The sequence below is a fragment of the Manacus candei genome, unplaced genomic scaffold, assembly GCF_025592945.1.
Source record: "Manacus candei isolate 608988 ecotype Guabito, Panama unplaced genomic scaffold, ASM2559294v1 h1tg000011l, whole genome shotgun sequence".
In the NCBI taxonomy this organism is placed as follows: Eukaryota; Metazoa; Chordata; class Aves; order Passeriformes; family Pipridae; genus Manacus; species Manacus candei.
The window spans coordinates 4,045,659-4,060,778 of NW_026138059.1; the positions used below are offsets into that span (position 1 = coordinate 4,045,659).

General features: G+C 40.7%; 2 protein-coding genes across 3 annotated transcripts in view; both read left to right on the top strand.

Annotated features, from left to right (window-relative positions):
• Positions 1-578: 578 nt before the first annotated feature.
• Positions 579-1,037, top strand: LOC127466876 (basic proline-rich protein-like; the record flags this gene model as incomplete). The annotated part of the gene is made up of 1 exon (XM_051778226.1): positions 579-1,037. A coding segment is annotated over one exon (459 nt), but the record flags the coding sequence as incomplete, so codon positions are not given.
• Positions 920-15,120, top strand: part of ROCK2 (Rho associated coiled-coil containing protein kinase 2) — a 107,169-nt gene continuing 92,968 nt past the window's right edge. For both annotated transcript variants that reach the window (XM_051778256.1, XM_051778257.1), the window contains exon 1: positions 920-1,199. In XM_051778256.1, coding sequence (XP_051634216.1) covers positions 1,050-1,199 — 150 coding nt within the window. In that variant the 5' untranslated portion in view covers positions 920-1,049. The remainder of the gene's footprint in view (positions 1,200-15,120) is intronic.

Sequence of the window (15,120 nt, forward strand, 5' to 3'; positions counted from 1 at the left end):
GGTGAATGGCTTCAAATTGAAAGAGAGTAAGTTTAGATTACACAGTAGGAAAAACTTCTTTGCTGTGAGGGTAGTGAGGCACTGGAACAGGTTGCCCAGGGAAGTTGTGGATGCCCCATCCCTGAAAGTGTTCAAGACCAGGTTGGATGGGGCTCAGAGCACCTGGTCTAGTGGAAGGTGTCCAGGGAGGTTAGAACTAGACGATTTTTAGGGTCCCTTCACCCAAACCATTCTATGATTTAATGACTCACGCCCTGAGTACTGCTGCTCTACCGGAAACGCTGCTCGCACACTTTCTCTAATGTCAGGAGGCTTTTGGTTTTGTTTTTTTCCCCGCGTGTTTCACGGTGCGCGGGCAGAGCGAGTTCCACGTGCCCGAACGCAGAGAACCCTCTCCCTGCCGGCCGCCCCGCCCGGGCCCGGCCGCTGCCCCGCTGAGCTCAGGGTTATCGTGGGGCTGCGAGTGAGCGCCGAGCAATGCGCCGCTCGCAGCGGGGCCTTCTGGGTAGGGGAGGCCGCCTGCGCGGGGCTGGGGAGCGGCGGCCGCGCCGGGCCGGGCCGGGCGGACCGCAGGGTGAGCGGTGAGGGAGGGACGGAGCCGGAGCGGCGAGGCCGGCGGGGATCGCGGCTCCCGCCCGGGCAGCCAGCGAGCGCTGCAGAGGGACCCGCGCTCTGAGCCCGACTCCGCGGCGGCCGCTCCCCCTTCCCCGCCCGCCTCCCTCCGCCCGCAGCGATGTCCCGGCGGAGCGGGCACTGAGCCGGCGGCCGCCGAGGGACGCCCCGAGCGGGGAGAGGCGGGGGCACGGCGGGAAGCGCTCCGTCCCTCCCTCCCTCCCTCCCTCTCAGTTCTCCCCTCCCCTCTCCCCGCGCCCGGGCGGAGCAGCGGCCGTTTCCCCGCGCCCTTCATGCCCGGGCGGCGGCCACCGGCGGCGCTGCCCTCCGCTCCCGCCTCGCCGCCCCCGCCCTTCCCCGGGATCGCCGCCGCGCTAGGCCCGCCCGGCGGCCCCGCGCAGTGCCCTCCGCGGGCCCGGCACTAGGCGGGCCGGAGGATGAGCCAGCAGCCGGCGGGGAAGATGTCGGCGGCTCCCCTGGCGGCCGAGGCGCCGGAGCCGGCGGCGGGGATGCTCGAGGGCCGCCAGAGGAAGCTGGAGTCCATGATCCGCGACCCGCGCTCCCCGGTCAACGTGGAGAGCCTTCTGGTGAGGGGCGGCCGCGCCCGGGGGCAGCGCTCGGCGGGGGAACAAAGGGAGCGTTGCCCTCGCCTCGGCCGGGCGGGAGGGAACGGGAAGGAAGGAAAGAGCTCCCGCGTCCCGAGAGAGCTTTCCTGGGGGAGGACGAGAGATCCTCTCCACGCCCCCGGCCCGGCCACCGGCGGCGGGGAGGTGGCGGGATCGGCCCTCGCCCCCCGGGGCTGTGCTGGGTGAGGGGACGAACGCGGCGCCGTGAGAGGGGAGCGAGCGCTTCCCGGTTAGGTACATCTTATTGTGGGGGAAGTGAGAAATGTCCCCGGCGAGATCTGACCGGGGGAGGAAAGCGCCTTGTTTTCTCGCCCAGCATCGTTCACACCGTTCCCTTTCGCGCCTCGTAATCACGGCGTGCCCGTCCCCAAAGTACCTGCCTTTGTGTGCGCCGAGGGCACCCATCGCTCACCCCCTCCAAAACGTCCTCTGGTAAAGATGAGGTTGCTGTGTGATGTGGAAGTAATTCAGGAAAAGGACACGCCTAAGGGAGAAATGTAACTGGGGGGTCCTGTGGGGTCACGTTTATTTTCCACTGGGGCAAATTGATTCGTCTTGTCTCCTGTTTCAAATAGCATTTTTCTGTGTGAGTGTATGAAATATAATTTACTTTAGTGAGAAATTTGTGCCCTCGGGAAGAAGTGGGAAGGGAGTTAGATTTCCCCATTTAAAACATTCAAACTCTGAAAAGGCAGTAAGAGATTATTATTGTTGTTGTTATTATTATCATTATCATTGTTATTATCGTTATTATTATCGCTATTATTTTAACTGAACTTTAGAGTCTTCAAATCTTATATTTCCAATGTGTCCCAAGATTTCCAATGTGTCCGAGTTATGAGGAGCAGAAAAGGGGAGAATAAATCCCAGTCCTTCCAAGAGTTGCTAAAGGCACTTACACTGTGTCCTTTTTTTTTCTCTTCTGCTTTCAAATAGCTCAGTTCTGTTTGGCCAAAAATACAGGAACTGACTGAACAGTATGTATGCCTGTGCTGTGTGGAGAATATAGGAATTTCCTATAACATCTGAAAAATGTTCTTCCTGAGGCTGTAGTGCTGTGTTACTCCTCTTATAGATGTTCAGAGGCATAATGACAGCCATAGTCAGTGGAGGGGAGTGGGAAATAGCGCTACAGATGTGACTGGGTTCAGATAAGTTTTTGCCTAGGCCAAAGCAAAGAGAGCTGCCTCTGGGCTTCGCTCCCAGCATTTTCACTTTGGTATTTTGCTAGGAAAACTTTGACCTGTGGCCAAAAAAGAGAAGTTAAAAATAGTACAGTCGTTCTGAAAAATGCATCAGGTTAATACTTAACCCCAGTAGACTTTTTCACACTCTGCTTTTATACTCAACAAGTGTGATTCTAGTATTGTCTCGCCTCTTGGACCTTGGACATAGATTAAATACACTGAAATATGTTTATGTTTCGGAAGAGAAATTCTAACTGCAAAATTGAGACTGGGTTGCTTAGAACTTGATTCTGTTTGTTTCTTTGTTTTGTATGCTTACAATGTAGACCACTTCATGTAACACTTTGGGCAAATTAGCAAACCATAGGAGAGTGTTAGTTGGATTGTAAATGCATTTTTAAGCACGTTTTAATGCTAAAGGTCATCACTTTGCTCTGCACTCCGTAAGTATTGTTTAAAAAATTAGCAGCAAGTAAAATCTAACACTAATCAATCAAATATCCTAGCTTGTGCACTCTCTTTGTCTGTGTATTAAATAATTTACTGTTTATCATTCTTATTTATGAAATTTGCAATGGATTTCCTGTGAAAGCTTTTTCTTTAGGGCTTTAGTATTGTTGGTTTATGCTATTTGACTTTAATTTTGCATTTACATGCTGCTAAGCAGTCTGAATGTGAAAATATCATATTCATATTAAAAAATATACCTGTTTACTAAACAGCTTACTTTCAGTGTAAATTATCAAAAGTGGAAATGTATTTTTAGTTTAAAGTAGAAATGCAGCAACAGAACCTAAGAGTCAGGGAAAACATCTTAAAAAGACTAGCTGGAATGCCACTATTTCATCTTCCAAAAATAACATAACCAAAACTAAAAATGAGGAATGGAATTCAAAATGGAATTCATTTCCTTACAGTGTAAAAAGTCATAAACAGCTGCTATTCTGCATTTTGTGTACATGCTTTATTTTTAGGAAGCCATAAAAAGTGAAAAAGTAACTCTTAATCTACAACACATGGTGTAAATTTGAAAGCCGTGAAAAGCTGAGGTAATAAGCTGTCTTACTCTAGATACCAATTTCACTGCCTATCAAGAGCTGTTTCATTCAGTGGCTCTAAATGAAGAGACTTTCTTTGTGTACCTCCCTGGCCACAGGATGGCTGACCACATCCATTTCTTCAGCAGGAGAATCTATAAAGCCAAATACATTGATTGATTATGTTCCTTCCACTCCCCTTTGGGGCTCAGGAGAGACCATTAGATTTTCTGATGTGATTTTTGCTATATTATATGCATTAAAACTTGTTATTTATGTCTGTGTAGAGCATAATCGTTTATGTGTGATTAAAGCCTATCTTTCAAATAGACATGCATTCTCAATTCAGAGGCATAAAGAGATGGAGAACTCACCATTTAGTTTGTCCTCATAGTTAGTTTTGAAAGCAAAATACTCCTTCCCCCTAAATTGAAATGTACAGTATGGTTGTCACCATCCTTTTTCTGCTAAAAAAAGGAAAAAAAAATCATAGAGGACTTTCTACTCATTAGCATAGGTCAGATGTGCAGCCTGTGCTTGGTGGGGTTCTTCTGGTTTTGGTCTGATAAAGAGATGAAAATGGGAATGCTAGAACTGTATACTCTGTTCGGTGACAGGTTCCACCAAAACATCTACAAAGGGAAGTGGTTATTGCAACCTCATTCAGATGTCAACCAAGTGCTCCTTTTCTCATTGTATTGTGTTGAAAGCCTGTTGTTAGGTTGCCTCTGCTAAGATAAATAACTTTGTTGTCACAGCTCTTACTCTTTTTGGTCATGTAACATTGCATTAGTGGTTATGAAAACCTGTTTTGTGTATGACATTTAGATGGTGCAGATCGCTTTGTAAAGCTACCATATTCTTGCTGTTTGCTTTTCTGCCAGCTGGGTCATCCACTAATTTAACGAAGTGACATTTTTATGTGTACTGCATGTACACATGGATGATAGCACGTAGTGGTATTTGACCTTGGGTGATCTATAAGAAACCCATCTATAAATACATTCCTACTGAATAGTACCTAATTGACAACTACATTTAAGGAGAGCTTAATGGTTCTCAAATACATTTGTGTATTTATGTTTTTGCATATAAACTCCATCTACAGTATTGACTGAGTTATTTTCTGTAGTATTCAATACACATTATTCAGGGGTGCGTTGGCAAGTGCTAGCTGAACACTTAATGTGTTCTAAAACTAGAGCCAGATAGGTCACTGTAGGCTGTGGAAAACTAATCCAGACATCCACTTCCTTGCCCTGTGTAATTGTATCACTGCAGCATATGCTGAAATCAACTTTAGTGTTGTATGGTGGTGACGAACAGCTCAGATAAATCTTATCATCCTCCTCCCTGCAGTGGTCTGCCTGGGCCTTCTGCTGGGGCTCCAGTCAAGGGTGGTTGCCCAGAGAAGGGGTCTGGTGTCTGCCCCTGGACTTGTTTAGTGTAAGCCTCGGGATTTTAGTGTTAAACTTTGGCCTTACACTGGTGGTGTAAAATGTTGACTATATTCTGCCTGCTCTGCTGTGGTTGCTATGTGAGCCTTTGAGAGAAGGAGCTCTTAAAACTGTCAATTAGACAGCGCAGCAGTGAAATTGTGAGCACAGTGTTGGGCTACACTGGGAATGCAAGCAGAGTGGACTGAGAAATGGAGAGATGATTAGCAGGAGAGTGCTCAAGTGTCTCACAATACACATGCCTTAGAACCTAAAAAATCCAAACCCACAAACCAAAACTGAACTAATTTGCCATTTATTTTTTGTTAAAATAAAGCTGGCAGGTAAACTGTGTGTTTCCACTAGTTTGAACATGAATAATGTTCATCTGTGTTGACCCTTGCTATTGAGACCCTGGAATTTTACTCTTAATGAAAAGTGGGTTGCAGATACAGCTGTGACTCTCATCCTTTCAATAGGGGCATCTGTCCATAACGATCTCATCAATTAAGCAGATGCCAACTTTATACCAAGAGTGTTAATTGAGCAGATCCCTAGACTGAGCTCTGTTAATAGAGGGTCTCCAGGTCATCATGGCCGACACAATGTATCCCTTCGTAGGATTTTGGCCTTATGAGCTTTCTGAGTGTTTCATATTTAACATGAAAGTCATTTTGTTTTCCTGAATGTATTGCCGCATAGTTTTGAATCAGCAAGAGCAATCTGTTGTGTTAATTTGAGCCAGGAAGTATGGGGAAGAGCTGAAACTGTAGCAGTTTGCAGGATCTGATCTAAAATTTGTTGCCCAGTAAGTAGTCAGAAGGCCAGATGATTCTCTGTTCTTGAAGAAATAATCTTTCCTTGTTTGTTATATTTCTTGTGCTGTTATTTTTCTATTAGTTTCTGACTCTTTCTATAAGTTTTCTCTTTTTGATCTGCAATTTTAGAGCATCTACTGCAGAGTTGAAAAAGATGATCTTTAAGGAAACAGAATTGTCTTTTGTTCATTGTTCCCCTCTGATGGATTTATATATAGCAGTATAGTTAGCTGGAAAAGGACAGTTCTATTTTCTGACAGCTTTACCTGTTCTTATATTCTGTCTTATTCCACACTAGGATCAAAGTATTTCACTTGAAGTGTAAGAAAGCAAAAAGAACATTTTGCTCAGCTTCAATACTTTTACTGCCATACAAGGTGCCTGCAGATATTGTGTATGTGTATTCACAAGAGGAATGTTCACTCCCAGTATTTCATCTGTATTGATCAGATTGCAGTGTGTCATTTGTACCCTGTAGTTGTTCAGTCTCTTTAACAACTTCAGAGAAACAAAAAGACACCCACACCATCAAATTAGCACAGTTTTCCTCTGCTTTATATGTGAAGGAATAAAAATTCAGGAACTCTACACTTTTCCAAATATTAGCAGCCTCAATGTCTGTTGGAATGTGTGCTAGTGCTGATAAGAAACTGTTTTTTAAAGTGTATTTTCAGTTCTAACTACTGACAGAGCGATGCCAAAGCACTTGTCTATTGATCTAGTAATGCAATCTGTAACAAAAGCTGACTAATTCAAAAAGAAAGAAAAGTGCTCCTGAAGTAACCAATCTCTGGAGCTGTAAATTGCTGATTTTTTGCCAGTGTTTGATCTACAAAATATTACTGGAATTGTATGAATGTCACAGTGAAGCTGACTTTGGATTTTAAAGATGAAAGTGATTGAAACTTGGTAGTAGAGTTTTACATAATGAAAGAATATTAAAAAAAATTAAATATGTATATTTTTATAGGATGCTATATCGTGTACAAGATTTTTTCCTAAACTGTTGCAAGCAGCGAATGTTTCTGGTAACAAATTTATTTAAAACACTTATTTTGTTGGTACATCCCATTGGTTAAGAACAAGAATACTGTGTTTATATTGGCAGACTTGACTAGTAATAAACTTATTTTAATGAGCCTTTTGCAATGTAAACACCATGTTGAATGCAGTGCTCAGTTCCCAAGCCATACCTACTGTGGCTGAAACTCTTGCTGCCCCAGCCATGCAGTGTCCAAACGTTCCCGTGTTGCCATCATTGCATCCACACGGCCAGGCCCGCGTCGGCTGCTCTAGTACAGCTGGAGCGTCATGTGTGTCCTTCAGTTGGAACATTATTAATTAACATTTTTACTAATTACAGTTTTAGACTGTATGCTTGAACCATGATTTGACCACCTTCTAATGCGCAGAGGGGTTGGAATATTTGGCAGATTGTGATTCTGTGAATTTTGTCCAGATTTCACTAGGTTGGATAGTGTCGGTAACAGCTGCTTTATGTGGTATGAACCTAGCTTTTTCTTATTCTCTGTGTTCATCTGCTACACTTACAGCTGTTGTGAGGGGCCTTTTTACATCTGTGACGTATCATGGAGTTTAGTTGTTGGATGGACACAAATTTCTTCATTGTCATGTGAAACATGCCTCCTATTCAGTCTCTGTTTCAGTTGTGGTAGGGTATGGAAGGTGATAGACATTAGAAGAAAAACAATCTGAGTGCCACATACAGTTTGGTTTTGATTATTCTTGTCTTTCATTAATTTTATTTCACATGGAATAGCTTACCTGAGTCAAATGGTTTGCAAATGGTCACCAATCACTTTGTGTTTTCTGTGTGCCGAAATGAAGACTAATGAGTTATGATGTTAGTGTGCAGCATTGTTACTTTATTCCATGGTCATTTCATCATTCATTTTTGTTAGTAGGATGGTGCTGTTCAGGTGCTACAGGCAGAAATTAAAAAGGATGGTGTGCAGGAGGGTCTGAACCCTAATCTAGTGCTATCACTGTATGGCATCATCTTTCTGCATTTCCAACTATATGAAATGGGGATGATGAAGCTTTTTTTTAACCTCTACTGGAGAAGAATTTAATTTTTGGAATTGACTTATGTGATATAAAAAGGATGATCACAAGGCATCTATGCCCGAGTGTTTAATTTTGAACCTTGAGGATTCAGATAACCAAGTGATTGCTTTATTGCTTCTTGACTGTACTGATTTTATTAGTATGTATTTAAAGTACAGAATAACAGGATCCTACATAAAGCAAGATAAAGTTTGTGACTCATTCAAACACAAGAATTTTCTTATAATTTTCTTCAGGAGGAAATTGAGGTCACATACAGACATGAAAGAAGGTTTGAATAACTATGAAAGAAGAAAAGCTAATCTTAAACAAATATTCTTCTGATTTTTTAATCTCAAAACACATAATGTTGACTGTTACTATCCAAATAAATAAATAGCTGGAAGGAAAAGATGCTGAAGTTCCACACTTTCTTCCAAATGCTATTTAAAGTTTAACTAAAATCTTGATTACTATTTAAAGGCTGTAACGCATCATTGTTCTTTGTCCATGTCTGTCACTGCTGTTATAGGTAGTCGTCCAAAGTCTGTAGCTTAGTTGTTGGTTAAATATCAAACATTGCTCTCTTCACAGCACAGATTTACCCTAGTGTGGAATAGGTATAGGGAAATATCTTTGGGTGTTGCTTGGAAATTACTTTTTATTGAACGAACTGTGAATTTGGAAAGCTTAGTCTGCTTCTGTTTGTCGCAACTTGATTGACCCTCTGTATTTTTCTTTTGTTCGAAATGAAGAGTCCTGCATCAATAAACCCATGGTACTGTGTATGTGCATATCTTCATAGAGATTATGCACTAAAAACTGTAATACCCAGGTTTTGGTTGAGGGGTATACAATCGTTTGGCTTGCCTATGCTATGAAAATGTTCTGTTTCATACGGAAACTAGTTTTAAACTGGTTTTCCCTGTGGTTTCTGGAACTGGTTGGTTCTAGTCTCTATTTTCATTTTAGTGCTGATTATGTGACGTGCAAGATTAGGGAGACAGGCCTTGTTGTTTGTTGCACGTTTAGGACACGGGTTTTTATTTGTAAATATCTTCTAGCACCCTCTGCTATGTAGGGACAGGTCTGTTGTGGTAGACTTCTAATATGTGCAGCTGAAGTCATTGGGAACAAGCTGCAGTAAGTAGATATAAAATGTTATGGGGTGACTTAATATTGTTTCCACCCCTTCTTACACAATTTTGTAACCTTGCTTGACTTCTGAATTCTGTTTTCTTTGTGGAATTTTTAAATTTTTCTGATAGAAAATCCATGAAGTCTCTTGATTTAGGAATAGAATTATTCCCTCTAATAGCTCAGGAAAATGGAGAAGAGCAGGAAGTAATACCATCTTGGAAGCTGTAGGTTTAGTGAATAATGAAAACCTTTCTAATGCCAGGGGTGTGCATGCACAATCTGTTTCCATTAGTGAACATCTTGGGACCTCCTCCAACAGTAAAAGTCAGCCCACTTAGGCATTAAGCCATAGTTTTTATTTCTTGGCCTATTCAATTTAATGACCTCTTTAGGATGTATAAACCTGGATTATAAAGTACCCCCCCCTTTTATTTATGTACTTTTATATGAAAAGTGACTGAGAACAACTACTTGAATTACTCATCTGGCAAGGAGATACTGACAGTTTATTATTGTATTGCAGCTGCTGCTATTAATTTAAATGTTATTCTATGTTTAATTTTTTTTCTCTGTCAGCACAAAATAGTAATTCTGTTAAACTTAAGAGTTGCATCCGTGCTGGTATTAGAAGCCTCTGAACTGATATATAGATTTCATAAGGAAAGCTAAAAATAACTGCATTTAAAAAAATAAATTCCTATTACTACACTGTAAAGTTTTGTAAAACCCTGTTTTTTTAGTTGTTTTCAAGTTTACTGATCAGTATTACTATAAATAAATTACTTAAACTATACAAAATGTGCTTTTTAAAAAAATTTTTTTTCATTCTTCCCCAGTCATCGTCATCTTCCCAGATCTACAGGGTTTGTCTTGACTCAGGAAATGGTGGTATTAATGCCAGTGAGGGTGGGGAGCAGCAGAACTCCTGATATCAAAATTCTGATGGCAAAACCTGAATGTAGCAGCAAATAAGGCAACAGAAACTGTTTTTTATTCATGAAGTGTTTGTTCTGTGTCAGGAATATTTTAAGCTTGGCTTAGAAGATACAAGAAATATAAAATAGACTAATAAAAGCTGCATCTCCTGAAAAAATACTATGCTGGCAATTCCTTTTAATCATAGATATCCAGCTAGTTCTGTGTTTTAGAAATGATTTCTGTTAGGATTATGAAGAAAACCTCTAAATATGGATGCTATGATGAAGAACGGTTTGTGCATGTAGAAGCCTGAAACAGTAGCACCATGAGGTGTGAATCACTTCGTCTATTTTAATGGTTGGCTGCCTCTGAAGAAAGGCAATTTAAGTGTCAAAATAAACTATTTCAGTGCTTTTCATTTTTTAGAAAGAATACCAGTATTTTTTCCTACATGTGCCCTGCAGTGTTTCTCAAGTGCCAGAAGTCACAAATGTCCCCTCTCTACTTGTGAGAGCACCTTTGCCAAAATTTGACAGATTTAAAAATATAACTTTAAGACCAGTTTTGTAAGGTGTGACATTGTTCATTATTTAAAAAGCTCCTAGATTTATTTTATATGACTCTACTGCAAAACTTTACTGAATCAGAAAATCAGAGATAGTATTGAACCCAACTGTAGAGTTCATTATAAGTTTTCTGTACAGGATGGAATGTGTTGCTTATGCTGCATTGCTAAAAGTATGCTTGGTAATATGGTATTGGTTTGGAATCACACTGTCCACATTTATGAGGGAAGATATGCAGTGCATCTTTTAGACTTAGATGGGAATTCATGAAGTTGCATGTACTTACAGTCCAAGTGCCTTTTTAGTTAATCAAAACAAACCAAATGTACACTGAAGTAATTTCTCTTTATCAGTGTGTTATATCAAATGGATGCTGAATGTGATGAGGGAGAGGAATGGATGTTTTGCCTTTTTGGAGTATGCACGATGCATGATTGAAGAGAAGTCTTATACACATTTTATTCCGAGGTAGAACTTTTTAGTTATATTTAGATTTCAGCTTAATTTCCAGAACATAACTATCAGAAGAGGTTGCTGTGTGATTGTACTATTTTCTTGGCACATGGGAATTGTTTTTGGGTTTATACACAGAGTAATTTTCTGAATTATGGAATTGATATTCTTTTTAATGCCATCATATTTTGATTTATTTTCTCATTATAAAATCTTAACCGCTGTTGGGGTAATTGTCCTCTAAAATGGAAGGGGGGGGAGAAACAAACATTTTTCATGGTGTAGTATCATAGGGTCACTGATGCTGAAAACACATATGGATTGTGAGAGAGGCGTAACATTTTTTCTTCTTTGTGTTTAATTACATGCAAAATAGTCTCAAAAGTAAAATATCACTGTAGTCTGTAAGGTTTCTATCTAATAACAGTAACCCAGACCGTGTCAGGGTCCCGTGGTGCTATAGCTTATACGGTGTTGCCCTGTCCCTAGTGGGAAGTTCTGGCCTGTGGTTGTCCAAGAGCATTGCCGTGGTTACAGCCTGGGGAGTGGAGGCCTCGCACGGGGGCTCAGGTGCTGCTGTTGTTTCACTTGCTGCTGCAGATGTGGTGTTGGAAATCATCATTCACCCTGAATGCTGGCAAGGTGCATTCTAAGCATAAATTACTGATTATTCTGCTGGTTTTGACTTAATTGCTGGATGAGACACATTGTGACAGAACAGAGTAAGAAATACCGTGGTTAAATTCAGTGCTACCATTCTTGCAGCAGAGCAAGTAGTAAAGTAGAAGCAGATGTTAACTGGAACTGCTTTATTTTAGATGAAATTATCTCATGTTATTTCTGCAAATCCTGGTCAATGAGTAAATGGACATAGCCCTATTCAGTAATCAGCTTTTTCATATGTCTGAACTCCTTGGACAGTGAGGTGTCTGATAGCCGGCTGTACACAGATTTTCCATGTAGGGTAATAAGGAATGACAAGAAATTCAGATGAATTAAGGACACAACTTTGTCTGAAATGGCCTGAAACATCAAGGTCATGCTCTTACCTAATTGATGTGCAGTAAAGCTGTTTTTTGTAGATATAAGGACTTTGTATTCCCAGATTTAAATTCTGCTTTAGTAGAAAGAACTCTACTGGCTGTTGCATAGTGCCACACTGTTGTGGCTGTCCTGTTTTTGGTTAGGTCGTGGGTGTGTGCCTCTACACCTGTGTATATTCATAGAGGATGTGTGCAGAAATACTCTTACAAGAGACCTGTGTAAATTTTTTTCTTCCCCACAACCTTTAGCCAAGTGAATGCACTTCTTCTGACCCTAGTGATTGATGTACAAGTTTTTTCTTCAAATATAAAAAATGGGATTCCTTGAGGAAGCAACTCATTGAGATGATTCTTGTGGCAATTTATCTGATCAGGTCTAAGGCAGGTATTTTCATGCCTTTCCATGTCAGAATTGCTTGTTGCCAAGCGGAAGGAAAATTTAGGAAACATTGAGTTGTGGTCTTCGGGACCACACTTTATTCTCCCAAGTAATTTGGAATATTCACTTAGCCCTGAATATCTTGCCATATTTTTTCTTTCACTGGTTTTTTATTCTTTATATTACAAAGACAAATTTGCACATAAAGGATAAAGGGGAAAGTGATCATGGTGGAATAAATACAAGCTAAATAAACTGCAAATATTCTTCTATTTAAAGATTTCTTTTTTTGCTGCCATAATCTCAGCTGATATTTTTAATATCAGTTTGTAAATTAATTTTAATAGAATTGTAATTTAACTGTCTCAATAAAGGCAGACATGCATGTCTTCTGTTAAATGGCACAGTGACTAAGGTGGCATTTCATTGCCCACATGTATGAAGATAATACCACTATCTTGAAGAGCTATTATCAATTGGAAGAAAATTTTTATACCTGTTTCAAGGTTTACAGGGGCTTTCCTTATAATAGCTTTGCCTTGAAAAGGCTTTGAAATAGTCCTACCATTCTGATACAAGGTACTTCATTGTCAGATTGAGACCAGAGTTCCTGAGGATTTGGGTTCCTTTGTGAAGATCTCTATCAGCCGTAGACAAATACTTCAGAATGTCTTTCTGTCTTTTCAGATAAGCTCTGTAGTCATCCACTTAAGAGCCATGAGTAGTCAGGAGATCAGGGAAACCTTAAAATGCTGCAGGATGTGGTATCTGTAGCTCATTTAAAAGAGGAATAGACATGATTGTCTCAATAATTGAATCTGAATATGCTGAGTTGGAAGGGGCTCATCAAAATCATGGTGTCTGGCTCCTGGCCCTAATGCAGGACCATCCCCAAGAATCACACCATGTGCCTGAGGGCGTTGTCCAAACACTTCTTGAACTCTGGCAGGCTTGGTGCTTTGACTGCTTCCCTGGGGAGCCTGTTCAGTGTCCTACCACCCTCTGGGTGAAAAACTTTTTCCTGATATCCAACCTAAACCTCCCCTGACTCAGCTTCATGCCATTTCTTTAAGTCCCATCACTGATCATGAGAGTGAAGAGATCTGTACCTGCCCCTGCACTTCCCCTCTTGAGGATGTTGAAGACCCAGTGGATTAGGATTGTTGGGTTTTTTTAAAGGTGTATATATTTTTGTACTTATTTAAGGCCTTCAGTCATTAAGGCTAGAACCAATCAAGTTTTTACATATTTAACAAAAATATATTTATCTTGTAAGAATTTGTAAATGAACCAATACAACTGTACACTGTTGGATTCAGATACCAGCTTTTAGTATTAGACCAGTAAAAGTTCAGAAGTCTGAGGAACACAGAAGTTTTTCAGTATAAGAAACTGAACCTGAGTGATCTCAGCTTTTTAACCTGTGTCTTTCTCCCTTAGTTGTATGAATCCATTTAAAAACAAATGCTAGCAGGGTTCCACAAGTAGTCTCACTGTCAGTTAAAGCTGTAGCTGCACCTGTGTCCTTGGGGCACCACCTTGGTGGTGGCACAATGTTTGTGCTGGTGTGCTGTGAATTTTGAGTAACTAACCTGGATTAAAACTAGCCTGAACCATTTTCTCAGTTAATCCTGGTGGATTTGCAGAACACAGTGGTAACTACCACAATAACAAAAAAACCCAAACAACCCATAATCCTGAACCTCTCCAAAACAAACTGAAAAATCCACAGCATGTCTCCTTTCCTCAAGGAACTACGTTTCAAATGAATGGTGTGTTTACTGATTAAAATATGCAGCCTAATGTTTTTTGGATACAGGTGTCCTACCTCAGTGTCAGTAATGAAACTTTGGAGAGAGCCTGGGGACAAGAACAAATCTCCATATACTGCTGTACAAATGCTGTAGCTACTTTCAGATTGCAGAGAACTTCAATTCAGCTAGAATATGCTGATATACACTTAGGAGAAAAGAGAATTAGAATAAAAGAATGAAATAAACTCTGCTATCATATTCAGGGTAATAGCACAGCGTCTTACTAGCCTATGTACAGAGAAAATTGTAGAAACTGGAAAGAGGTTTTTTTGGTAAATAAACTTGTAAAAGGTCAATTCCTACTAGTACTTGTCTGTGTTTGAGTTTAAGTAACTAAAATGGGGGTTTTGTATTGCAGTCTTTTGCTTTAATCTGTTGTTTCTTTCCCTCTGTTTTAGGAAAAGCAGGATTCTGTGAGTAAACAATCTTGTTTTAAAGATAAATACTGGCTCATATTTTCTTCTGAAAATAGTGGAATCCATCAACACATGAAATGCCAGAATGACTAATTTGAGTTTTTAGTTGCCAGTGATTATTCAGAAGTTGTTTTTGGTGCCATGTTACTGTTCCATCTCTAATATCTATGTTCTGTTACACTGGCACAAAGCAGACTGATGTCACTGCAGCCTGCTTTGACACCTGACTGAAATAAATTGTAGAAGTACTAATTGGACCTTACACCTAATGCAGTATTTTCTGATTTCATACTCTTACATCAGGTCAACAGCATCAACTACATCAGTAGTGTTGCATTGAGACAAGACTGTTTAAGCTTAAAGGAAAAAGGGTTTACTTCTAGGTTGTTAAGGGTAAGGTGGGTATATTTATAATAGATAAAACTATTCTGAAGGTTCCACAGGAAATTCCTTTACTCCTCAGCTTGTGTTGATACCAGGGATTGTGCCAACCCACGTGCCAGACTTCACATGTTGTTGAACTTCATGAGATTCACGTGAAGAAACAAGCCAATAGTTTACTGCAGTAACTGGCATTGATATTCTGAATTCTTTGCCTGAAAATCTTA